We start from the raw sequence: 25,087 nt of genomic DNA on the forward strand, positions 1-25,087 counted from the left end.
TATGTGCATATACATATATAACGTTCAACCATAAAACTTTTACTTTTACATCTCAATGTTCACATCACTTCAGTTCTAATGGTTCATCTGAAATAATAACTTATAATAACTTGAGGCACAAACTGGATTCAAACATCCAGAAGAATCTGCCTGATGTCACTGCAGTAAAATGTTGCTCGGTTGGTTTCCACTGATATTTTTGTTTGATGAATCTAATTGGCCAAAGTAAATTTTCCTGTTTCTACAACTTTATTTCAACTGTACATGCAAACGTTTAACATTATAACATGTACGTTTTTGTAAAACTGAAAGTTAATGTGCGTTAAGAATTAAAACGAGGTCTTGTGGTTTTCACATCAACTGATTTTTGTTCCATGTTGCTCAGCTCGGTTTGTCGTCCTCCGATTCTTTTTTATGACCTGCGGCTGTTTGTTTATTAACAGGTTAGTTTTATTTCTCGTTATTGAGGTTTAGCAGTTAGCATTCTGCTCTGTAGGGAAGGTAAATGTCCGATTAGCAGAGTGAAAGAAAAGTCTCTGTGTACCTGATAGTTCCTGCTTTAGCCTGAAGAGTGAGCGCGGTAATCAGGCAGGAAAACTCGAGTCCCGCCAGGAGCTGCTGCTTCACTTGCATAAAAAAATTGACCGTCCACTGAGAATGTGATTCATAGCTCTAGAAAAACAGTAACAGCCGGTCCATGTGCTACCTGCCGACCTGCGTCTGAATCAACTCCTCGTGTTTACATAGTTTAAATATGTTTGTCTGATAATATGTGTACATTTAAAATTGTTCTGTTTTTATAAAAAAGTCTCTTTCTGACCCCGTCTCTCTGATAAGTGCTGAAGTTGTTTCGGCGTTTGAACGCCGTCTTTCCTTTGGTTGCCAGGTGACCTGGTCTCCACCCTCCAGAAGATGAACTTTGACCTCTGGAGGGTTTTTAAGTCCAGCTCCGTGACCTGGCTACTACATCCATCTGGTCTGACTGGGTCTGGCTCTTCGTCCTGTCGCTACCTGATCACAGCCGTCAGTCAAAGATGCATCAGCTCTACCGCAAGTGTCGGCATCAAACCCTACTTGAGCTGAAACCATCAGCCCGTTCATTTGGTGATCAAAGGAAAAATACTATATTGATAATCAATAATATTCATGATCATTTTTATGAAAAGGCTCCAGCTCCTGAGGATTCATCACTTCATCCTTTTTAAAAGAACACATCTGAAATGGTTGCGATCTTTGTTTTACAAATCAAAGGACTCATTGATGAACAGATGAATCTATAATGAAAATAATGATTGCAGTTAAAAGCAATATTAAACATGTATCATCATCGTATGTAGATTGTATTCTTGTGGTAAAAGCTAATTGTCTGTTAGCTATCAAGCTAACCTTAGCCATGTGGAGACATTACTGCTGAAAATATTTGAGGGTGGATGTTTTTTCCTTTCTTGTAGTTAGGCTAACAGTTTCCCCCACATTCTAGTCTTTGTGCTAAGCTAGGCTAACACGTCCTGGAACTTTCTTGTACTGCAAGCAAAGATTAAACAGATATCCACACTAGCTTAGCCACGGATGGTGTGAGCAGCTAGCTACAACAACCCTAAACACTGGAACAGTTTGTACATGATAAGAAAATTGTTTGCTTGTTTTCTGCGTGTAATGCAGGTCAATGATGTGCGTGACATTCAACAGCTTTGAACCACTGACGTTAATTTTCTGTACGTACTTTGTCTGCGCGACATTGAAGCAGCTGATGTTTCAACATCGGCTAAGAAATGAGTAAAGTAGCTCCAGATGCTAACTATTTTAGCAGAGCTGGTAGAAACAGCTACAAACAGCTGTGACAGTAAAAAAAGGTTTGAACCACTGGAATACAATCTGTGCGTGATAAGTCTTTAGCATGTGCGCTATGGTTAGCATTACTTCCCTCAGTTTTTGGAACTGAAAGTAAATCTTAATTAGCAACTAATTCTATGATTTAATACTTTTAAACCAAAAGGTCTTAGGTTTATTACTGAAGGATCCATAAAGGATGAATCGATTATTATTATAATCCTATTGAAACTGTTAGCACAGCTCTAATGTGTAGTTTCTGTTTGTTTTGTAGTTTTTCTCTGTGCAGAAGCTGATGCATCATTAACGTATAACGTTGTTGATCAGGTGTCGACTCGTCTTCACACATTGTCAGAGCAAAAAAGTGTTTCCGCAAAAATCTGAAGAACAATAAAGACATGCTTTTATAAAAATATCTGAGAAGACTGACGGAGATCTCTGGATCTGAGTGGGTGGATCAGAGCGCCCCCCGGTGGTGCTGTGCTGTGCAGTGCAGCAGCTGTATTGCGTAGTGATGAGAGGTAACTGAGCTGTGTAGCTTATCTGAGGCCAGACATTGTCCAGCGTTTTCCTGCTGCGAGTCTGTTCCTGAACGACTGACTCCAACTGCCACAAGATTCAAAGATTCAAATCCAGTGCGACCAGAGCTCTTCACCTGTGTCACTGCTCCACACCCAACTCCTCTGTTCTCCATCTGAAGCTCCCAACTGCTTCTCGTGGTCAAACTCAAACTCTCATGTGACCTGAACCTGAAGAAGCCTGTGAGATACAGACAAAAGCTCTGGAAGTTCTTACTTCATCTAATTTAATTAATGAATAAAACATTTAAATGTTTTTCAATCAAATATCATTTTCACATTTAACTATTCTCACTGATTCACTCTCATTTAAAAGTTAAACATTTTAAGATGCAACATATTTGAGCATTGACTGTCTTATTAATGTTAAAATGTATATTTCTCAAACATAGAAGATTTTGGGTTTAATAATTAAACCAGAGTCAAACTGAACATTCAAACCTAAAAGAATGTTTGTTTTTTGAACATTTTCTCTTTTTCTGACATTTTAAAGACAATTAGTTTAGAAGTAGAGAAACAAAGGTCGGCCCCTAAAGGCAAAGAGACAGAATTACACTGAACTACAGTGTTTACATGTTTGATACGTGTTTGATCAGTAGAGTGAAACTTTTCCTTCTTTTACAACACGGCGCTCATTCATAGAAACTCTGATCACACTGGAATTCAACGTAGTTTTCTCATTGAACCTATTTTTGCAGCTTTATCTTTTGACGTCGTTGTGGCACTTGAAGAGGACGCAGGATTATTAAAATCCAACTCTGCACCCTGGATTGTCTCAAGGCAAATATGAAGGATTTGATCTGTTAAACTGGCACTGAGTAGTTTGGCAAAGTTTCCACCAGACAAACTGTTGTGATGTTAATTTATGAACCTGTAATACTTGTAAATATAAAATTAGAAATCTGTAACGTAATAAATGAGAACCACTGTGTCCTGTGGTGTATGAGGTTGTTGGGGTGTGTGGCATTTCTTCATTTTAGCTTAATCTGTTTGTTTTGGTTAGTGAAGGTAGATGCGGTTTAAAGCGGAAAAATCTCAGTTCGGACTCAAAGGTGTCTTTTCTGTCGCTACTGTGGCGTCACCCCACCCGACCTCGACCCCACCCTCCGCCTCTCTGGGTCAGTCAGGCCCGGTGGTGGAGACCGAGGCCTGGGGGCCCTCACTATACTGGCCTCCGCCGCTGCTGCTCCCACCACCACTGCCCGCACCCTCTGGCTCTTCCTGGCTAGGAGAAGCCTCGTCGCTTGGACCCCCCCTGGACGTGACGGAGGTGGTGGTGGTTTCGGGGGAAGCGCTGTGAGCCTCTTGGGGGGCACAGCCAGGGTGGTTCTTGCGGAAGTGCTGATTGAGGATGGCCTGGAAGGGGAAGCTCTTGCCGCATACATGACAGTGGAAGGGCTTGTTACCCGTGTGCTTGCGGATGTGGTACTCCAGCTGGTCCTTGCGGGTGTACTTCTTCCCGCAAATACGACAGACAAATGGCGTGATGCCCATGTGCAGGCGCATGTGGCGGTCCAGACTGCCCTTCTGATTGAAGGACTTGCAGCAGTAGATGCAGGTGAGTCGGGGGTTGTAGCGGAACCAGCGGTCTCCTACTTGTTCCCTCAGGTAGTCCTCGTAACCACCCATATCAAACGCTGCATGCTCCTCCCCCTGACAGGCAGAACTACATGTTAATACACCGACACCACGACAGACGGCCTCAAAGTCCATTTAGAAACCACTTAACCCCTTAAATACCAAGAGAATGGATCCTTCAGGAGGTTCTGGAGGCTCGTGGTAGAACAACACCTTACAAATACACAAGAGTATAGAGGAACCAACAGACACTCTCAGGTTCTTGTGCACCTGAGGTTCTGTGTTGGTTCAGTGACTCCTTTGGATGATTCTAATGGTCCCATTGGGTTTTTAACTGGTTCTTGGGGGAGGTTCTAACTCTCTCTCTTTTAGGGGTTGTAGTGGATACTGTGATCTGGCAGACTTTGGGGTTTAGTGGCCATTGAAGTGTTTCTAAGGATCCTGTACCAGCGAGCTCAATGTTTAGTTTTATTGACTTTTAAAACATTAAAACAATAAAAGAAACAATAAAATCCTCATCTTTTTTCCGTCATAGTTCCTGGTGTTGTATCATCCGTACAAACTAATTGTTGCATGAGAATTTCCTCAAAAGAACCATAAACTACAGCTGATGATTGTGTTTGTGAGTTAAAATGTTTTATTCAGCTGAGAATAGAGAATAAAAGGAAACCGGTTGTCTTTATCTCATTGGAGGCTCTAAGGACAGATGTGATATTTGTAATACAAGTGATGTACAAGTTGAATTGGTACCTGGGAGTTCGGCTGTCGCACTTCGTCTGCCCTGTTGGGAGACTCACTCTTCGCCCTCTGACGTTCCGCCAGGACGACCACGCTGCCGGTGGGACTGAACCTGATACACACACATTAACACACTCGTCAAGCATCCAGTGTATTCAGTGACATCATCAGTGTATCATTGCAGAAGTCACCTGTCTGTCTCGCTGAAGCTGGAGGATGGTTGGACGCTCCGGGTCCCCAGCGCCCCCACTGGCCCGGTCACCAGCGTGCTGCGTCCTGACGTGTCGATCATCACTGTGGTCCCTTCCTCTACCTGCCCCTCCTCTTCCTGTTGCTCTCCGGCTCCGATCCACTCCTCCATCCTCTCCGTCTTGATCCTTACTCCATCCACGCTGCCAGCCTCCTCCGCGCTGCGGCTCCTCTCCGGCTCGCTGCTTGTCTCCATGTACCACTGACCAGCCCGGTTGATGCGAAGGATCGGTTCTTTGCCTGCTCTTCCAGCAGCAGCAACCCCGGGCCCCTCCAGCCCACTGTGCTCCACAGTTGGGGGCGGGCTGATCGGCTCTTCAACGGGGCTGATTGCTTCACGTGCCTCTGCACCGCCCCGTGGGCCAAGGAGCCGCAGATCACCGTGATGACCCCCTCCTCGAACCACCGCCTCCAGGGTCCTGCCCCCCCTGGACCCCCGCACTTCCTCCTCCCTGGACTCCTCATCCAGTTCGGCGAGGCTGATCTTCAGGTGGATGCCCTCCAGGATCTGGGTGCAGCGATCGATGATGTGCTGCATCTGCAGGAAGCTGGCAGCTGTCAGGTAGCTGATGATGTCGGCGAGCTGCAGGCAAAGACGGCCCGTGTAGCAGAAGGACAGCAGCTGCTCGAACACAGACGGGTTTCGGATCACGGTCAGTGACACCGTGCTCATCTGGCTCAGAGACATGTGGTCCCGGAAGTACGGTGAGCTTGCGGCCAGGACCACCTTGTGTGCACGGAAGCTCTGGCCCTGAACATTGACCACGATGTCGCAGAGACGGCCCTGTACACGGAGCTGGTTCAAGTGTGATAGAACCGAATTACTGAAGTCCGGGATGTCGAGTTGGATGCTGCCAGAGCGCTCCATGCTGCAGCCTGCGGGGACACTGCAACAACAGGAACAAAGATCAAACAAACAACTGATCAGGATCAGACGCTACCATCTTAGCGCCTGATTGGTATTTCTGTTAAAGGGTGTCACAACCATAGATGGACCTGTATAAAGATGGACGGCAGGGTTTACGACCTATACTGCAGGCAGCCACCAGGGGGCGATCCAGAAGATTTTGGGGGTGGGATATCTAGGCACCTCACGATTTGAGTCAGAGGGCTACGATGGATTATAAAATGATTATCGACGCATTTCTATACGTGATGTGTTTTCATCACTGTGGGACTAGAGGTGTGAATCTAAACGAGCCTCATGATTTAAAAAGTATTTTAGACTGTTACTGTTATTGCAAGTGTGTAATTTACAATATAAGCTTTTCAATTAAAAATCAGACTGCACCAGTCAGTGTATAACAGTGGTCAGTGATCTCCACATGGATTTGACTTCATTCAGTTTCGACCTGTGTGCTGCTTCTTTAGTCTTTACTGCATCAGTGTGTCTCTGCCTGGCTGCATCATGTCTCCGCTGGTCAACGGGACATTCTGCTCCTCGCCTCTTTTTTAATTACTGACACTTGCTGATCTTTATAAAAACCTGCTGATGTTTATGTTCCTGGATAAACGGGCGTCGCTTCTTCTGCAACAATGAAGTTGATAAAATCTCTGCATTGTGATAATCTGCAGGAAGAACTTCTCTCCTGTCTGTAGTATGTGTGTCTGTGTCTGTCTGTGTGTCTGTATCTGTATACGTGTCTGTGTGTGAGTGTATGTGTGTATGTGTATATGTGTCTCTGTGTGTGTGTGTGTCTCTCTTCACACAAACTGACTCTCACATGTGTTGATTTCTTTCCCTCCTGGTTGATGCACTGATTGAAAGTCACTTTGGATAAAAGCGTCAGCTGAATGAAACGTGATGTAATCTCTAACCCAGTGGTTCTCAACTGGTTTGGCTTCGGGACCCACCACCCCCCCTTAATGACAACCCACAATGAGCTTCTCAAATGTATTTAATAAAAAGATGGTGCAGTTTGAACCTGAGATAGTACAGAATATCACAGTATGCCAACACAAAAAAAAAATTCATGATAAACCAAAACGACCAGCAGGTGGCGATGCTAGAGAGGGAAATATTCCCTTTTATACTCAATTAGCTGCATTTTAATTAAAAACCAAAAAGTGCATCTTAAGGACACAAGGTAATACAACTTACATAACAATTCAGTAACTTCAGCCTTTTTTAACAGACTCAACAGTGCTTTCATGCACAAACTTGAAATAAAAAAGTCCAACTACTGAGAAGTAGTTTCAAAAAGACCCAAATTATGTAGCTTTAGCTGCGAATACTCACTCACTGAATCTATGACAACCAACAAAACTGATCCTATTCACACTCCTTTACGAATACTGTTAATGAGTATGAATAGACGGCACTCCGCTGCATCAAAAAAATCCCCTTCAAAATAAAGCACAGGATTTTTTTCTTAACATTATTTTTTGCCCAGGCAAAGGCCCGCGACCCACTGAAAACGGGTCCGCGACCCACTTTTGGGTCGCGACCCACCAGTTGAGAATCACTGCACTAGATGATGTTGGATCATGAATCAGTTGTGGTCACCTTAACCCTGACGTCCTGGTTTTGTCTCGTGTTGTGTAGCAGATGAACTACGTGTTTAAACGTAAACGTCAGTTGTGTTCACGTCATAATAACTTGTGATGAGTGTTGCTGTTTATTGTTAAAGTGTAAAGTGAGCTCAGGTCGGCCGGAGAGTGGAGGACGACACTCGGAGACTCTGACTCGTGAAAAAGACGACCGGTCCTTTAATGAGTATATAATTATAAGAATAAATATTCAGCGGTGGGACAAAGCTACAGAAATGAACATAGTGGAAAACATGAATTTAATATGTTCCGTCTCAGCATCGATGCAGAGTCGTCCGCATCGCGACGCATCTAAAAGACCATGAATTTCCCACCTCTGGAAAATTTGGCTTCACTTCTGGGAGCTGTCATGTCGGCCATCTTTACTTACAGTCTGTGGTCACAGATTATTAAAGGTGACAGTGACATCACTGACTAGAGGAGTCTGCCTACAGGGGGCAGCGTAGCTCAGAGACGAGCTCAGTCCTCTGGTTAAAGTGTGAACTGGTCTCTTTAAGTTCTTTTTAAGTTGGAACCATAGAAGCACCTGAGTGTAAACTCTCCTTCTACCAGAGGGGGCAGAGCGGGAGGACAAACCTGTCGTACCTAAAACACCTGGACCCAGATCCGGAGCAGAACCAGACCACTGACAGCAGCAGTTAGAGATCTGGATCCGGTGTGACCCTGGGGACCAGGACAACCTCCAGGTGTGCAGAGTGACTCTCACCTGAGGGGGCAGGGGGGGGTCGGCTCTGGCTCCAGGGTGCGGGTCTGTCGAGGCTTCAGTCCTGCAGCTAGCTGAGCATCCTCCGCAGTGAAGGGAGATGACGGCCCGGCTCGGCCCGGCTCGGCTCGGCTCGGCCCGGCAGGCTGCAGCTCCACCCGCCGCTCCTCCAGGCTCCGGAGCTCCGCGGCTCCAGCGGTGGTCGCGTCAGTTTCAAGGCCGGAGAAGAGCAGCTGAGTTCGGGCTCGGGTCCGTCTCCATTCCGCTGGAGGTGAGACTCGGTTCAGACTCGGTTCAGACTCGGTCGAGTGTCGGCGGACTGATCGTCATCTTCCTCTCAGGCTGAGGGCTGCAGGAAGGAAGGAGGTGCGCGGGGCATGCTGGGAAATGTAGTTAATGACCAGGAGGAGACGTGGTTGGACGGCTGCTCTAAAGACTTCAACTCCCAGAATGCATCTGTGAGCAGAGGGGTCATGATGGCCCTTGGAGTTTGTAAAAGTGTAAGTTCACACACACACACATATACACACATATACACACACAGATACACACTTACACACACACATACAGATACACACACACACACGCGCACACACTCACAGCTACACACATATACACATTTACACATATATGAACACATACACACGCACAAACACGACATCACATAGAGAAATGGAACCAGGTCTTTGGGGCAGAACCAGATCGAACAGACCCTCTGATCCGGATCACTTCTGATCCAGATCAGGTTTAAATATCAACTGAGACTGTTTCTATTAAAGAAATGTAATAAAACATTAGAACATTAGAACATTACCACATTACAAATTCAGAACATTAGAACTTTAGAACTTTAGAACATTAGAACATCAGAACTTTATAATATTACAACTTCAGAACATTAGAACATTAGAACTTCAGAAGATTAGAACATTAGAAGATTAGAACATTAGAACCTGCGGTTCTCTACCTCTCCTGCAGGAGGTTTGGACCTGATGTAGTTTCCTGATGTGGCCACAGGGAGGCAGCCCTCACTGACACATGACGATGTTTCTCTTCCTCACCTCCTTCCTTTCCTTGCTCTCCCTCCTCCACTCATCTTTTCTCTCCCTCTCTCTCTCTCTTTCCTGTTCTTCTCTTCTGAGGTTTCTACCTTCTTCACCTGTTTTAGTAGTTTGACTCTTGAGGGTTAAGGACAGAGGACGTCTCACCTTGTTAAAGACCATGAGACAAACTGGGATTTGTGAATATGGGATAAATACAAATAAAATGTGATTTGATTTATTGATTCTCTGCTCCTCATTTACTTTGTCACTCTATTTCCTTTTCTCTTCCTCATTTACCTCAGTTTTTTCAGGGCCAGGACCAGAACCAGGAACAGGACCAGAACCAGGGCTACACCTGATTCCATAAGGACTTTAAGGTGGACTGGGGATCATCTGTGGTGTCGGGCTTTTCTGTTCTTGATCACTTACGTAGATCCTCCGTTCACATGAGGTCAGACTCTCACAGGTCAGAGGATCAGGGTTCTCTGGTACCGTGTTCTAAGGTACTATGTTCTCTGGTACGTGTTCTCCAGTACATGTTCTCTGGTACGTGTTCTCTGGTACGTGTTCTCTGGTACTATGTTCTCTGGTACTATGTTCTCTGGTACGTGTTCTCTGGTACGTGTTCTCTGGTACGTGTTCTCTGGTACGTGTTCTCTGGTACTATGTTCTCTGGTACGTGTTCTCCAGTACATGTTCTCTGGTACTATGTTCTCTGGTACTATGTTCTCTGGTACGTGTTCTCTGGTACTATGTTCTCTGGTACGTGTTCTCTGGTACTATGTTCTCTGGTACGTGTTCTCTGGTACTATGTTCTCTGGTACGTGTTCTCCAGTACATGTTCTCTGGTACTATGTTCTCTGGTACTATGTTCTCTGGTACGTGTTCTCTGGTACGTGTTCTCTGGTACTATGTTCTCTGGTACGTGTTCTCCAGTACATGTTCTCTGGTACGTGTTCTCTGGTACTGTTGATGACCTCGTTGATGACCTGTGGTTGTGACGTCATTTCCTCTCAAACACAAACTGGTTTTATGTCTTTATTAACATTAACAGAGTTACACAGTGCTCACAGACTCACACAGTTTCACAACAAACACACAACATTAATGGATTAATTGATCAAGGTGGTCACCATGGTAACAGCATTGATCTGGACAGAAGCTCATTGCTGCCAAAATTCAATAAGTAAATGATGAAATGATCAGATTCTTAAAACATGAAATTTATCTATCAGGTTCTGAGCTGAAACTTACGAAGATAAAAAGTCTGAATGAGACGCAAGAGAAACATGATTCTGGTATTTTAGGTAATAAGTTATAATAAGTGTGATAATGGTCAATTTGAAGCTTTCAGTCGGGTCACATGACCTTGAAATATTGATCCAGAGCATTTACTTTTTATTTGAATTTTAAAATTAACATGGATCTCAGTTCAATTATTTTCTCATTACATTTTTATTATTCTACATTTATTGCTTTGTTTTATACATTTTGACAGAAATGAGCTTCTGTCGTTCTGAGACACGACTGAACAAACCTGAAGAGAAAAAAAATTCTTTTCATTTTTTTGACAAACAGAATCTTTTTCAAATATAAATTAATCGACTACACAGACGTCGCTAAAGATGACGACAAACATCGAGTGGAAAACATTTTCAGCAACTTTTTCTAACAGTTAATTTTTACAGTCACGTGACAAACAGGTGAGAAGAGTCCAGGTGATTCTCACTTGAATCCGATTCTGACGTCAGATTTAACTCAAACAACACGTGGACGTCATGTCTGACTTGTATGTGGTCACATGACATCACAGCTGACATACATGCTCAGTTTAAATGTTATGAATGAACGAGTGAATTATCTTCAGTTGAACTTTCTGAACAAACTTGGACAGGAAACATGTGACTGAAGATTGAAATCGTCTCGTCACCGACGTTTAAATCTGCTCAACACGTTTTAAGATGAAAATCACCTGATATCTGACTCGTCTTGTTTCCACATGTGACGTGTTGTTGTTTTTTAACGGGAAGTGGAGGAAACACGGTTCCATGAATTAATCTGTTCTTATATATTTGTGGATATTTATGTTCTACAGGTTCTATCTGATCTTAGGGTGTCAGTATAACGTCTGGTTCTTCTCTATGAGGATCAGTAACATGAACAGAACCTGGACCCTCATGATCCACGTTCACTAGGTGAGTTCCGGTGAACTGAGGTGTAGCTGCAGGTTGGAGCGTGTGAACATTCACTGGTTCCAGTTTAACCAGTTTGATCGTTTCCATAAGTGCTGTGTGTCCTGATCAGCTGATTGGTTTGTGAGGACGCCGCCTGGTGACGTTCACACCTGTTTCCTCTCTCACATTCTGATGTTTAGGAAGATGAGGGGACATTCCCCAAGGACGCCACCGTTGTCTCCCTCGGCGAGTACTCCACCTCCTCCTTGTTGGGGTGGGAGGAATTGTCGGATTTGCTGCGGCTGAACTCGGCGCCCATGATGGGCCCGGTGAACTTGGTGTGGGGCCGGATGCAGGAGGTGCAGCACAGCAGCGTTTTGAGGAATGCGCGGCGCATTTCGTTGCTGGTCAGTGTGTAGATGAGAGGGTTCATGGCGGAGTTAAGGACAGCGAGCGCCAGGAACCACTCAGCCTTGTAGAGAATGGGGCAGCTGAGCGTCTCGCAGGCCACGTCCAGCAGCAGGAGGACGAAGAGCGGCGCCCAACAGGCAATGAAGCAGCTCAGGACGATGATGACGGTCTTCAGCAGCGCCAGCGACTTCTCTGAACTCTTGCTATTGGCATTGGCGTTGCTGCGTCCGTTGGACACTTTGCGGAAGACAAGTTTGCGGCTACGTGTCCGCACCAGTGCATAGATCCGAGCATAGAGCACCACGATGGCCATGAGGATGATACTGAACACAGTGGTGCAGAACAGGATGTAGGTCTTGTGGTAGAGCGGCAGCACGGTGGAGCACTGCGTCATGCTCTGGATGCAGTTCCAGCCCATCACCGGCAGGCCTCCCAGCACCGCCGCAATCATCCACACGGTGCTGATAAGCAGGAAGACCCGGCAGGTGTTGCCGTTGTTGTGCAGCTTCATCTTCAGCATTGTGAGGTGGCGCTCAATGGCGATGGCAAGCAGGCTGAAGACGGACGCCGCCAGCGCCACGAACATGCTGCCCTCTCTGAAGAACCACTGCGTTGGCGACAGCTTGTAGGTGTTGGCGCCTGACAGCAGGATGTTGGCGGTGTAGACGACGCCTGCCAGCAGGTCGGACAGGGCCAGGTTCCCAATGAAGTAATACATGGGCTTGTGAAACTTCTTGGTTCTCCAGATGGTTGTCAGGACCAGGATGTTCTCCAGGATGATGAAGCAGCACACGATGATGAAAACCACAGAGTCGGCCTTCAGACCTGAGTCCTGCTCCGTCTTGCGGAACTTACCGGTGTAGTTGTAGTGTTTGGAAATCAGGTCGGAGTAGCTGGGTTCAGCCATGGCCTGCGGCTGCAGCAGGAGTCCAGCAGAGGGCGCTCTGTCCTCAAACTTCAGAGAACCTTGTCAGGTAGTGACCCTGATGAGGGGCGGAGGGAGTCCAGGCTGCTGGACGAGGACATGGTCCTGCAGAGAGACACCAACTGTAAGAGACTCATCTCAGATCTGATGAAGATTAAATCACTGATCATTCAATATTTGTTTGAAATATCTTAATAATAAACGTTGTTTTATTCTTTTAGTAATTCAACGAGTTAAATTATCAGGTTGTTTTTTTCTTCAGCTAAATGAAATAATTCTGTTCAGCTCACATCGTTTCTATTCTTTTCTATTAGTTTAATTTAGTTTCTATTTTCTATTAGTTCAGTTTAGTTTCTATTCGTTTCTATTCGTTTCTATTAGTTTCTATTAGTTTCTAATAGTTTCTAATAGTTTCTACTCGTTTCTATTTCTGATCTGATCCGGATCCCACGTCGTCGTTTTAACCACAAACCGTTAAATCCGTGATCAACTGAAGTGAGTTCAGTTAAACGATGTTTAAATATTTTAATCCTTTAAAGTTTAAAACTGAAGCTTCGAGTAAAAACATATGAACAGAATAAAGTTTCTTTACCTTCAGACGGAGGAAGAAGGAAAACGGTCCGACTGCAGAGGGACACGGAGCAACAATACACACACAGAGTAACACACACACAAAGAGACACACACGCACACACTCAGAGAGAGAGAGACAGAGACGGAGCAACAACACACACACAGAGTAACACGCACACAAAGAGACACACACACACTCAGAGAGACAGAGACGGAGCAACAACACACACACAGAGTAACACACACAAAGAGACACACACTCAGAGAGAGAGAGAGACGGAGCAACAATACACACAGAGTAACACACACACTATTTGGTTTCAGTTAAAATCAATAAAAACATAAAACAACGTAAATATAATAATATTAATAATAATAGTAGTAGTGAAAAATGCTAATATTTACTTTCTTACATGAAAAACAAATCAGTTGCTGGTTCTATTGATAAATTAACATATTATTTCATTTTATTTAACACAAATATCTGTTCTTTTGTTTCCTATGAGAAACATCCAGCTGATCCCCCCCCCCCCTGACCTCTGACCTCTGACCGCTGACCCATCATCAGGGAGCTGGGGGTCAGATAGTAACTCTCACTGTGGACCTGGTCTCTGGAGTCAATTCAATAATAATAATAATAATAATAATGATATTTATCGGTGTGATGACGTGATGGATTATAAATGTTCCTTGTTAAGGATTCTAACTCGTGACATATTTAAATCTCTTAATGATACTGGGAGCGTTGGGTTCTGATCATGTGACCAGTGCTCCGTGGGTTTCCTGTTCACTGGTCACACAAAACAGAGCTGAACACAAAGTGGTGGGGGGGGGGGGGGGCTCATGGGTAACAAAGGCATCTTTCCTCGGAGCTGCATAGCTGAGCGTCACCATGACGACAGGTGGAGGGAGAAGGGAACAGAAGAACCACAAACTACATCTACAGACACACAAACACAAACTGCAGGACACAGTCACACACAAGGTCCTGGTCTGCTTTCAGGCCTTAGTTCTAGACCAGAACCTTAGGATTGGTGCAGAGTTACAGGACAGAACTACAATGGTCTTAGTTATGTTCTGTGTCCTGGTCCTGGTGCTGGTCCTGGTCCTGGTGCTGGTCCTGGTCCTGGTCCAAGTCCTGGTCCTGGTGCTGGTGCTGGTCCTGGTCCAAGTCCTGGTGCTGGTGCTGGTGCTGGTCCTGGTCCTAGTCCTGGTCCTGGTCCTGGTGCTGGTCCTAGACCTGGTGCTAGTCCTAGTCCTAGTCCTGGTGCTAGTCCTGGTGCAGGTGCTGGTGCTGGTCCTGGTGCTGGTGCTGGTGCTGGTCCTAGTCCTGGTGCTAGTCCTGGTGCTGGTGCAGGTGCTGGTCCTAGTCCTGGTGCAGGTGCTGGTGCAGGTGCAGGTGCTGGTGCTGGTGCTGTCTCTGGTGCTGGTCCTGGTCCTGGTCCTGGTCCTGGTGCTAGGTTTAGTCCTGGTGCTGGTGCTGGTCCTGGTCCTGGTGCTAGGTTTAGTCCTGTTTCTGGTGCTGGTGCTGGTGCTGGTCCTGGTGCTGGTCCTGGTGCTGGTCCTGGTCCTGGTGCTAGGTTTAGTCCTGTTTCTGGTGCTGGTGCTGGTGCTGGTCCTGGTGCTGGTCCTGGTGCTGGTGCTGGTCCCACTCAAGTGAAGGTGATATCTCAGTAGCGCTGTGATCCCATTAATATTTGTTGGGTTGAATCAAAGATGAACTGATTAGAATTTGGAGGTCAAAGGTCACTGGGACCTCACAGCAGAAGGTGAACGTGGCTCCAGAGGAGATCAGGTTAGGGTTAGGTAAGACTTGATGACATCACTCAAACAATATGGAGGCATTTCATGTTGTTTTTCTGTTTTGTTACATCTGAAGGAGAGGTCCACCCCCCCTCACCCCCCCCCTCACCACAGAGTGTGAAGCTGCTCAGCCTGGACGTCCCGCTGCAGGGGGGGGGGGGGGGGGGGGTGTAGTCGTCCTCTTAACATTCAGTTCAGCTCATTAATGCAAAGCTGCAGTGGATCTGAATGAGTCGCTTTTGTCCTGTAATTGGAGCTGGTTCTGTGGCAGCCAATGAGAAAGCAGGGCCCCTCACCCCCTTCTCCCCCATTGTGTAACGTTGGTTTCTGGGAAATGAACCAATCAAAGCTCAAAGTGGAGAAACAGCAGAACACATGATGTTCTCCTGTTTAACATCTGGACACATCATCTGGAGAACAGGTGACGATAGAACATTGAATCAGAAACTTCAACGTGAAGACCAGTAAAGTTAATAAACGTTCTACCTGTACACTGACAACACAGGGTTCTCCACAGATCACAGGGTTCTCCACAGATCACAGGGTTCTCCACAGATCACAGGGTTCTCCACAGATCACAGGGTTCTCCACAGATCACAGGGTTCTCCACAGATCACAAGGTCCTCTGCAGACCAGAACTGATCCTTGATCAGCTTTAGACGACTTCAACAGCTGCTAAGACTCATGGGTAGTGTAGTGTTCAGGAATGAGTCAGTTCAGACAGATCTGACATCAGTTCTGATCCTGTTCACACGTTGATCTCTTTAATCCTTTTTCACAGACTTTATCAACAACATCATGTTCATGTACATGAGTCATTTAAACCTGTTTAAACCTGTTTAAATCTGTTTAAATCTGTTTAAATCTGGTTTAAACATTGACAGAACGTGGTTTTGAATGTGGAGCTGAAGAGAAACAGTTAACAGACGAGAGTTGATTCTGTGGTCGACTGGAGCCGAACAACAAAGAAACAACAAAGGACCAGAAACCCCCCCCCTCACCGCCCTCCTCCACATCGCTGGAGAGGAGAGAGTCCATTATGTTACCATCCAACATTCAACATCCAACATTCAAACATCCAACATTCAAACATTCAAACATCCATCATCCATCATCCAACATTCAAACATCCAACATCCATCATCCATCATCCAACATTCAAACATCCAACATCCATCATCCATCATCCAACATTCAAACATCCATCATCCATCATCCAACATTCAAACATTCAACATCCATCATCCAACATTCAAACATTCAACATCCATCATCCAACATTCAAACATCCATCATCCATCATCCAACATTCAAACATTCAACATCCATCATCCAACATTCAAACATCCATCATCCAACATTCAAACATCCAACATCCAACATTCAAACATTCAACATCCATCATCCATCATCCAACATTCAAACATTCAACATCCATCATCCAACATTCAAACATCCATCATCCAACATTCAAACATCCATCATCCAACATTCAAACATCCATCATCCAACATTCAAACATCCAACATCCAACATTCAAACATTCAACATCCATCATCCATCATCCAACATTCAAACATTCAACATCCAACATCCAACATTCAAACATTCAAACATTCAACATCCAACATTCAAACATTCAACATCCATCATCCAACATTCAAACATTCAACATCCATCATCCAACATTCAAACATCCATCATCCATCATCCAACATTCAAACATTCAACATCCATCATCCAACATTCAAACATCCATCATCCAACATTCAAACATCCAACATCCAACATTCAAACATTCAACATCCATCATCCAACATTCAAACATTCAACATCCATCATCCAACATTCAAACATCCATCATCCATCATCCAACATTCAAACATTCAACATCCATCATCCAACATTCAAACATCCATCATCCAACATTCAAACATCCAACATCCAACATTCAAACATTCAACATCCATCATCCATCATCCAACATTCAAACATTCAACATCCATCATCCAACATTCAAACATCCATCATCCAACATTCAAACATCCATCATCCAACATTCAAACATCCATCATCCAACATTCAAACATCCAACATCCAACATTCAAACATTCAACATCCATCATCCATCATCCAACATTCAAACATTCAACATCCAACATCCAACATCCATCATTCAAACATTCAACATCCATCATCCATCATCCAACATTCAAACATTCAACATCCAACATCCAACATCCAACATTCAAACATTCAACATCCAACATCCAACATTCAAACATTCAAACATTCAACATTCATCATCCAACATTCAACATCCATCATCCAACATTCAAACATTCAACATCCATCATCCAACATTCAAACATTCAACATCCATCATCCAACATTCAACATCCATCATCCAACATTCAAACATTCAACATCCATCATCCAACATTCAAACATTCAACATCCATCATCCATCATCCAACATTCAAACATCCAACATCCAACATTCAAACATTCAACATCCAACATTCAAACATTCAACATCCAACATTCAAACATCCAACATCCAACATTCAACATCCAAGATTCCAACATCCAACATTCAAACATCCAACATTCAACATCCAACATTCAAACATCCAACATCAAACATTCAACATTCAACATCCATCATCCAACATTCAAACATTCAACATCCATCATCCAACATCCAACATTCAAACATTCAACATCCAACATTCAACATCCAACATTCAAACATCCAACATTCAAACATTCAACATCCAACATCCAACATTCAACATTCAAACATTCAACATCCAACATCCATCATCCAACATTCAAACATTCAACATCCATCATCCAACATCCAACATTCAAACATTCAACATCCAACATTCAACATCCAACATTCAAACATTCAACATTCAAACATTCAACATCCAACATCCAACATCCAACATTCAAACATTCAACATCCAACATCCATCATCCAACATTCAAACATTCAACATCCATCATCCAACATCCAACATTCAAACATTCAACATCCAACATTCAAACATCCAACATTCAAACATTCAACATCCAACATTCAAACATCCAACATTCAAACATTCAACATCCAACATTCAAACATCCAACATTCAAACATCCAACATTCAAACATTCAACATCCAACATCCATCATCCAACATTCAAACATTCAACATCCATCATCCAACATTCAAACATTCAACATCCATCATCCAACATTCAACATCCAACATTCAACATCCAACATTCAAACATCCAACATCCAACATTCAACATCAAACATTCAACATCCATCATCCAACATTCAACATCCAACATTCAAACATCCAACATTCATTATTCAAACAACCAACCATGAACTGGTCCCAGTTAAAAGAGTGAGGGGGGGGGGCATGTTTACCACACAAGGGTGAGCGAGGGAGAAGAGAGAAAGTTTTTCCCACCAGCTCATTCACAGGCCGAGCTGCGTCACCCTGGAAACCACCAGGGGAGAGAGGGAGAATTTTTTATTTGAGCTTTAAAAGATTCAATTAAATTAAATGAAGAATTGATCTTCACGTGTATTTCAAAATCTAAAAATCTAAAAAGTTACATTAAAAGACTCAAATAATCTGAAAATATAAAATGATTTTGTGTCTGTTTCAGTTTTCTTCTGTTTGTTCTGTTTGTACAGCGTCAACGTTTTTATCTGGTTCTTTATTTCAAGACTCAGATATAACACTAATAATAATGAGAATGATAATAATAATAATAATAAAAACAATAACAATAATAATAATGACGTTAAGAACAAAGGATGTTGAACCTTGTTAAGATCTATGAGACAAACTGTGATTTGTGAAAATGAGACAAAACTAATAAAATGTGATTGATTGATAATAAAATGACAAGAGAGAAACACCAGTAAAAGTTGAATTTCTGTAACTTCACTGAGAAAGATGTTTTGTTATATATCTTCTTAATGTTTTTTTCTAATTGTGAAACAGGAAGTGACTTTACATAGAGTCAACTTTACTTACAAAATAACATTCTAACGATTAGAAATAAAATCCAACATCTCGTGCCCTCAGTTGACACTAATACGTCATCAAAGAAAAACATCATCTCATCATCTAAACCCACAACTTGTATCTTTGTTACTTAAAGAAATAACAATAAAAAGTTCTTTACTGAATACGACCCCTCAATATGACGATGATATGTGAGAAACTAACAGTTTAACAACGAGCAGCTCTGACGACTGGGAGAGAAAAACCTCTTTAACTGGGAGAAGAACCAGAGTCAGTGTGGGGGGGGCTGCCTCGACTGGGGCAGGGGAATGGGGAGAAGAGGAGAGCGGATATATATATAATCTTTGTTTCGAAACAAAGACGGTGTCCGGTTATTTCATGAAAAAGTATTTAAGGTAATTTTATCTTCACACAGAATCGAACAGAACTGAATATTTTTTAAATACGTCATGTTTTCAACGTAATTTGGTGAAACGTGTTGACGCATGAGCAGAACGTATCGCGGCCCCAGAGGTCGTGAACGATCAAGAGTTTACGTCATGCCGTATTCCGTGGAAGAACACGAGACAGTAGAAACACAGTAAGGTAAAGGGCGGATTCCTCCGGTGGAGCAGCGCGGTGCCAGCGGCTCTGGACGCCGCAGCATGTTGTACCTGATCGGCCTGGGGCTGGGAGACGCCGCGGACATCACGGTGAAGGGTCTGCGGGCGGTGAAGAGCTGCTCCCGGGTTTATCTGGAGGTCTACACCTCGGTCCTGACCGGAGGGAAGGAGGCGCTGGTGCGTGCGTGCGTGTGATTGATCCTGTGCGTGAGATTGATCCTGTGTGTGTGAGTGAGAGAGATTGATCCTGTGTGTGTGAGTGAGAGAGATCATGTGTGTGTGATTGATCCTGTGTGCGTGTGATTGATCCTGTGTGTGTGAGTGAGAGAGATCATGTGTGTGTGATTGATCCTGTGTGCGTGTGATTGATCCTGTGTGTGTGAGAGAGAGAGATTGATCATGTGTGAGTGATTGATCCTGTGCGTGAGAGAGAGATTGATCCTGCGTGTGTGAGAGAGAGAGATTGATCATGTGTGAGTGATTGATCCTGTGTGTGTGTGAGTGATTGATCCTGTGTGTGTGTGAGAGAGAGATTGATCATGTGTGTGTGATTGATCGTGTGTGAGAGTGAGATTGATCCTGTGTGTGACAGAGATTGATCATGTGTGTGTGATTGATCCTGTGTGTGTGTGATTGATCCTGTGTGCGTGTGATTGATCCTGTGTGCGTGTGATTGATCCTGTGTGTGATTGATCCTGTGTGTGATTGATCCTGTGTGTGATTGATCCTGTGTGTGTGTGTGTGTGTGTGTGAGAGATTGATCCTGTGTGTGTGTGTGATTGATCCTGTGTGTGTGTGAGATTGATCCTGTGTGTGTGAGAGATTGATCCTGTGTGTGTGTGTGTGTGTGAGAGAGAGATTGATCCTGTGTGTGTGATTGATCGTGTGTGAGAGTGAGATTGATCGTGTGTGTGTGTGTGTGTGTGTGTGTGTGTGTGTGTGTGTGTGTGTGTGTGTGTGTGTGTGTGTGTGTGTGTGTGTGTGTGTGTGTGTGTGTGTGAGATTGATCCTGTGTGTGTGTGTAAGAGTGATTGATCGTGTGTGTGTGTAAGAGAGTGAGATTGATCGTGTGTGTGAGATTGATCGTGTGTGTGTGTGATGGATCCTGTGTGTGTGTGTGTGTGTGTGTGAGATTGATCCTGTGTGTGTGTGTAAGAGTGATTGATCGTGTGTGTGTGTAAGAGAGTGAGATTGATCGTGTGTGTGTGTGATGGATCCTGTGTGTGTGTGATGGATCCTGTGTGTGTGTGATGGATCCTGTGTGTGTGTGATTGATCCTGTGTGTGATTGATCCTCAGGAGCAGCTCTATGGGAAGCAGCTGATCCTGGCTGACCGGGATCTGGTGGAACAGGGAGCAGATGAGATCCTGAGAGATGCTGATGTGGAGAACGTGGGCTTCCTGGTGGTGGGCGATCCGTTCGGGTGAGTCTCAAACCTCAGGATTCAGTTAATGACAGAGTTCAGCAGTTTGTTTCCATCGGTGGTTTCACCTCTGAGACGTCGACTCATCTCAACAGTGTTTCGGACTTTTCTTCTTTTTCTGTGTTCGTGTTTTTATTCTTTTCCTCTTCAGGTTTGATCTTTAATCATTTATCCACTTCATGTTTTAAAAGGTTTTATTGATTGTTTAGAAATATCATTATTTTTTCATGTATACATTTTTTGTTCAGCTGCAAAACACATGTATGAAAGGTTGTAATAAAATAATTAATAATTGATACAGTATTTTACAGTTTTAATGGGTTAATTATTGGTTATTAACTATTAAGGGAAATATTTAGTTTGACTGGTTTACACAAAAAGTTAGGTTTTGGTCTATGCTTTTATTTTGATAATAAATCTTGACGATGACGCAGACGTTCTCTTCCTGATTGGTTCTCATCAGTCACCTGACTCGACTACCAGCGGTGAACACAAAGCTAACACTTCCTGTCAGTAACAGTTCCTGTTTCTAACACTTCCTGTCAGTAACAGTTCCACCTCGTCGTCCCTGCTCTGACTCTTCACCTTCACTGTTCCTCCTTCAGAGGAGTTTCTGTTCCTAAGCAACCAACTGCAGAGATGATCTACTTCCTGTTTACATGTCATGTGACGTGTTTGTTTCTGCAGAGCCACCACCCACAGTGACCTGGTCCTGAGAGCAGTGAATGCTGGGATACCGTATAAAGTCATCCACAACGCCTCCATCATGAACGCTGTGGGCTGCTGTGGTCTGCAGGTACCTGGAGCACATTTCCCCCTGAGCTTAGTCTCACAGGCAGAGCTGATGTCACAGCGTCTGTGATGTCGTCAGTGATGGTGTCTAAAATCATCGTCATGACTACAGATACAAAGGTTTGATACTGATTGGCCGATTAGAGTTTTGATTCCAAACTTTATATGTTGAAAACCAAAATAATCAGCTAGAGGGCGACAAAGAACCCGTACCTTCACCAGGTTAACGTCCATTATCCACTTTAGTGTCCTGTCACATTATATTATACAATAATTGGTGATTAAACGTTGAGGATCTGTAACCTGGTGTTTTTCTGCCGGTTCTCGCTTGTGCTAACATCCATTAAGTTGTTAGTGTCCACGCAGACCGTCTGACCTCGTAGTTTCAGCTTCTCTAACTCTTACGAGAACCTGTCAATCAGAATCTGAATGTGCACGTGAAGCCTCGTCACCAACATAGATTGAATTCCGCATATTAAATGAGATCGGCTCTTAAATTTACTTCTGCCACTTACCACCACCAGGTGTCATGGTTCAGTAATGTATTCCTCCTAAATAACAAAATGAAAACAAATAACAATTTTAATAACTGTCGTACATGTTCTACCTGTGAGGTCTCTGAGGTCACATGACGTTTGAACGTCACCTGGTTGACAGGAAGTGACATCACGTCCTGTTGTGTAGTTTGTGTGCTGCCTGACAGTCGAAGCTCAGGGCTGAAGAGAAACAGGTGCTGATGAATCGTCATGTGACCTCATCAATAACTGACCTGTCAGACCAGCCAATCAGTGAACAGGACCCAGCTGCAACTGCCCCACCCACTGATTAGCATTAATGCTAACAGTTGTCCCCTGGGAGGTCGTTAATATGTTAATGAGGGGGTGGGGTATGTAAATGAGCGGTGTGTGCAATCAATCCCATCAGCCCCTGCTGTCTGTGGACATATATACACCCCCCACACCTGTCAGACAGACAATACTTACGCAGTGTGTGTCTCTCTCTGTGTGTAAATGTGTGTTTGTGTGTCAGCTGTATAATTTTGGGGAGACGGTGTCATTGGTGTTTTGGACGGAGACGTGGAGACCAGAGAGTTTCTACGACAAAATCTGCAAAAACAGAACAGCTGGACTTCACACACTCTGTCTGCTGGGTGAGACACGCGCACACAACGCACACACAACGCACACACAACGCACACAGCTGGGTGAGGGTGGGTTAAACCTGATCCAACCCTCAAACAGCCTTTTGAATTTGTGAGGACCAGACAAAATGTCCTCACATGATGGTAATGAATCAAAATTGGCCTCATAACTATAGACACACACTTTGTCTCCTTGCTCATCGCAGCGTTTAACAAACTGCCTCTAAATCAACATGTATGCACAGGAGGGCTCATGTGTCATGTGATGTTGTTCTGGGCGTGAAGACACATTTCCCCAAGTCCTGTGTTTTCTTTGTTGTCACCATGACGATAAAGGATGTCCTTTTTCCGTGTAAGATTTCAAAATAAAACAGGCCGTTTAGGCAAAGCATTAAACTGATTGTGATGTTTTGATTGACAGATATCAAAGTGAAAGAGCAGAGTGTTGAGAACCTGATGAGGTAAGAACCCGACCAGAACCAACCGAGAACCACCTCTGGTCCTGGTACAGACCGGGTGGGGGGGGCCTTGATCAGACTCGACTGAATTGTGTTAGTGGAACGGCTTAAGTCTGAAGTTAAATCTAATTCAAGCTGGACCTTTTCACTTAAGCCAGGATGAGTTTAGTTAGTTAAGTTTAAGTTACCCTCTGGTTTCATGGTTTTCTAAAATGATAAATAATTAAGGATCAGTCTATTATTATTATTATTATTACTGTGATTATTTCATGGTGTTAATGTTTGATGTGATTCCAGAGGAAAGAAAATCTACGAGGCTCCTCGCTTCATGACGGTGGCTCAGGCCACAGATCAGCTGATCCAGATCATCCAGAGGAGGAGGGCGGAGGGCGAGGAGATCGGTGAGTGACACCTGAGCTGAAACATGGCCGTACATTAATGAGTCATCCACATATTTTGTAGATTTTTGTGAAATTAAAAACATTAGACAATCTTTATTGTTTCTATTGAACTTTTTGCTTTTCAGTACTTTAGTTTCAAACACAATTTAACAAGCTAACATTTGAATTCATTACAGCTAATGTTTGTTAGCATTTGTTAAAGGGCCCATATTGTGTAAAATACATTTTCTGGGCTTTTACTATCTGTAATGACTTGAAGGGGCCAGTAGGGGGCCTCAGAGTATGAAAACAGTCACTCCGGACTTTTCCCTCAGTTCATTCTAAGAAATATGTTATCGAAACGTCTCGTGTCGTCCTTCCTCCCCCGCATGAGTCATACGGGATCCACTCGTCTCTCAGCCCCACCCAGCCGGTACCAGCCCCACACCAAGCAGACATGTTGCTAAGCTAGCAGCTTGTTAGCTACCACAGGCTAACCACAGGGTTAGGGCTGGTCGCGTGTCACTCAAGTGCAGTCAGCCAATCAGAGGAGGGGCTCAAGAGGCAGATCAGAGGACATGGAAATACACACTGCAGCAGTTTTTTCCACTTGAAACCACTGATATATCATCTTAGGGAACCAATACCTCAAATAAAATCCAAGAAAGGTGTAAAATATGGGCCTTTAACATGTCCTCTCTCCAGGTGTGACCGAGGACACTGTGTGTGTGGGCGTGGCCCGACTCGGCGCCGATGACCAGGTAATTCGTGTGGGGACGTTACGTCAGCTGGTGTCATGTGACCTCGGCGCTCCCCTCCACTCGCTGGTCGTCACAGGTCGACTCCACCCACTGGAGGTGGACATGCTGCGAGTGAACGCAGAACCAAACGCACTGCAGCACCTGCGCATGATTGACAGTTCCACGTACACCTCATAACACACACGTTTGTCTGTAGCACATCAGAGGACCCTCACATTGAAATCTTTTTATTTTTCCTGATACAAACTGTTGATGTAAAAATGTGTTTGATTCAGTTAAACTTGATTAAATTGAGACGTTAACATTTATATTGAATTTCATGAATTTTATCAGAA

The 25,087-nt window shown here is 44.1% G+C and overlaps 3 protein-coding genes across 4 annotated transcripts; 1 reads left to right on the forward strand and 2 right to left on the reverse strand.

Annotated features, from left to right (window-relative positions):
• Nucleotides 1-70: 70 nt before the first annotated feature.
• On the reverse strand, nt 71-8,613 carry zbtb37 (zinc finger and BTB domain containing 37). The gene is made up of 4 exons (XM_034582284.1): nt 8,230-8,613; nt 4,916-5,860; nt 4,737-4,836; nt 71-4,061 (listed from the first exon to the last, which is right to left on the reverse strand). The coding sequence occupies exons 2-4, from the start codon at nt 5,839-5,841 to the stop codon at nt 3,528-3,530; spliced, it is 1,560 nt and encodes a 519-aa protein (XP_034438175.1). The 5' UTR covers nt 5,842-5,860; nt 8,230-8,613; the 3' UTR covers nt 71-3,527.
• A 1,680-nt stretch (nt 8,614-10,293) lies between these two features.
• s1pr1 (sphingosine-1-phosphate receptor 1) lies at nt 10,294-13,478 on the reverse strand. Of its 2 annotated transcripts, none has more exons than XM_034582297.1 (2): nt 13,372-13,478; nt 10,294-12,884 (listed from the first exon to the last, which is right to left on the reverse strand). In XM_034582297.1, the coding sequence occupies exon 2, from the start codon at nt 12,759-12,761 to the stop codon at nt 11,640-11,642; it is 1,122 nt and encodes a 373-aa protein (XP_034438188.1). In that variant the 5' UTR covers nt 12,762-12,884; nt 13,372-13,478; the 3' UTR covers nt 10,294-11,639. The 2 variants fall into 2 exon arrangements, with proteins under 2 accessions (XP_034438188.1, XP_034438189.1); XM_034582298.1 differs by having other exon boundaries at nt 10,294-12,923; nt 13,372-13,420.
• A 6,261-nt stretch (nt 13,479-19,739) lies between these two features.
• dph5 (diphthamide biosynthesis 5) lies at nt 19,740-25,062 on the forward strand. Its single transcript, XM_034582310.1, has 7 exons — nt 19,740-19,974; nt 21,096-21,220; nt 21,908-22,016; nt 23,042-23,162; nt 23,575-23,614; nt 23,909-24,012; nt 24,697-25,062. Exons 1-7 carry the CDS (start codon nt 19,840-19,842, stop codon nt 24,927-24,929), a joined length of 867 nt encoding a protein of 288 aa, XP_034438201.1. The 5' UTR covers nt 19,740-19,839; the 3' UTR covers nt 24,930-25,062.
• Nucleotides 25,063-25,087: the final 25 nt, after the last annotated feature.

Source organism: Hippoglossus hippoglossus, chromosome 4, assembly GCF_009819705.1.
Source record: "Hippoglossus hippoglossus isolate fHipHip1 chromosome 4, fHipHip1.pri, whole genome shotgun sequence".
Classification (NCBI taxonomy): Eukaryota; Metazoa; Chordata; class Actinopteri; order Pleuronectiformes; family Pleuronectidae; genus Hippoglossus; species Hippoglossus hippoglossus.

Coding starts and splice junctions, on each gene's coding strand:
- zbtb37 (XM_034582284.1), bottom strand. CDS start 5,841: ATGGAGCGCTCTGGCAGCATCCAACTCGACATCCCGGACTTCAGTAAT. Junction 4,837..4,915: donor AGCTTCAGCGAGACAGACAG/GTGACTTCTGCA, acceptor TGTGTGTATCAG/GTTCAGTCCCACCGGCAGCG. Junction 4,062..4,736: donor TGCGACAGCCGAACTCCCAG/GTACCAATTCAA, acceptor TCTGCCTGTCAG/GGGGAGGAGCATGCAGCGTT.
- s1pr1 (XM_034582297.1), bottom strand. CDS start 12,761: ATGGCTGAACCCAGCTACTCCGACCTGATTTCCAAACACTACAACTAC.
- dph5 (XM_034582310.1), top strand. CDS start 19,840: ATGTTGTACCTGATCGGCCTGGGGCTGGGAGACGCCGCGGACATCACG. Junction 23,163..23,574: donor TCACACACTCTGTCTGCTGG/GTGAGACACGCG, acceptor TTTGATTGACAG/ATATCAAAGTGAAAGAGCAG. Junction 24,013..24,696: donor GGCGGAGGGCGAGGAGATCG/GTGAGTGACACC, acceptor TCCTCTCTCCAG/GTGTGACCGAGGACACTGTG.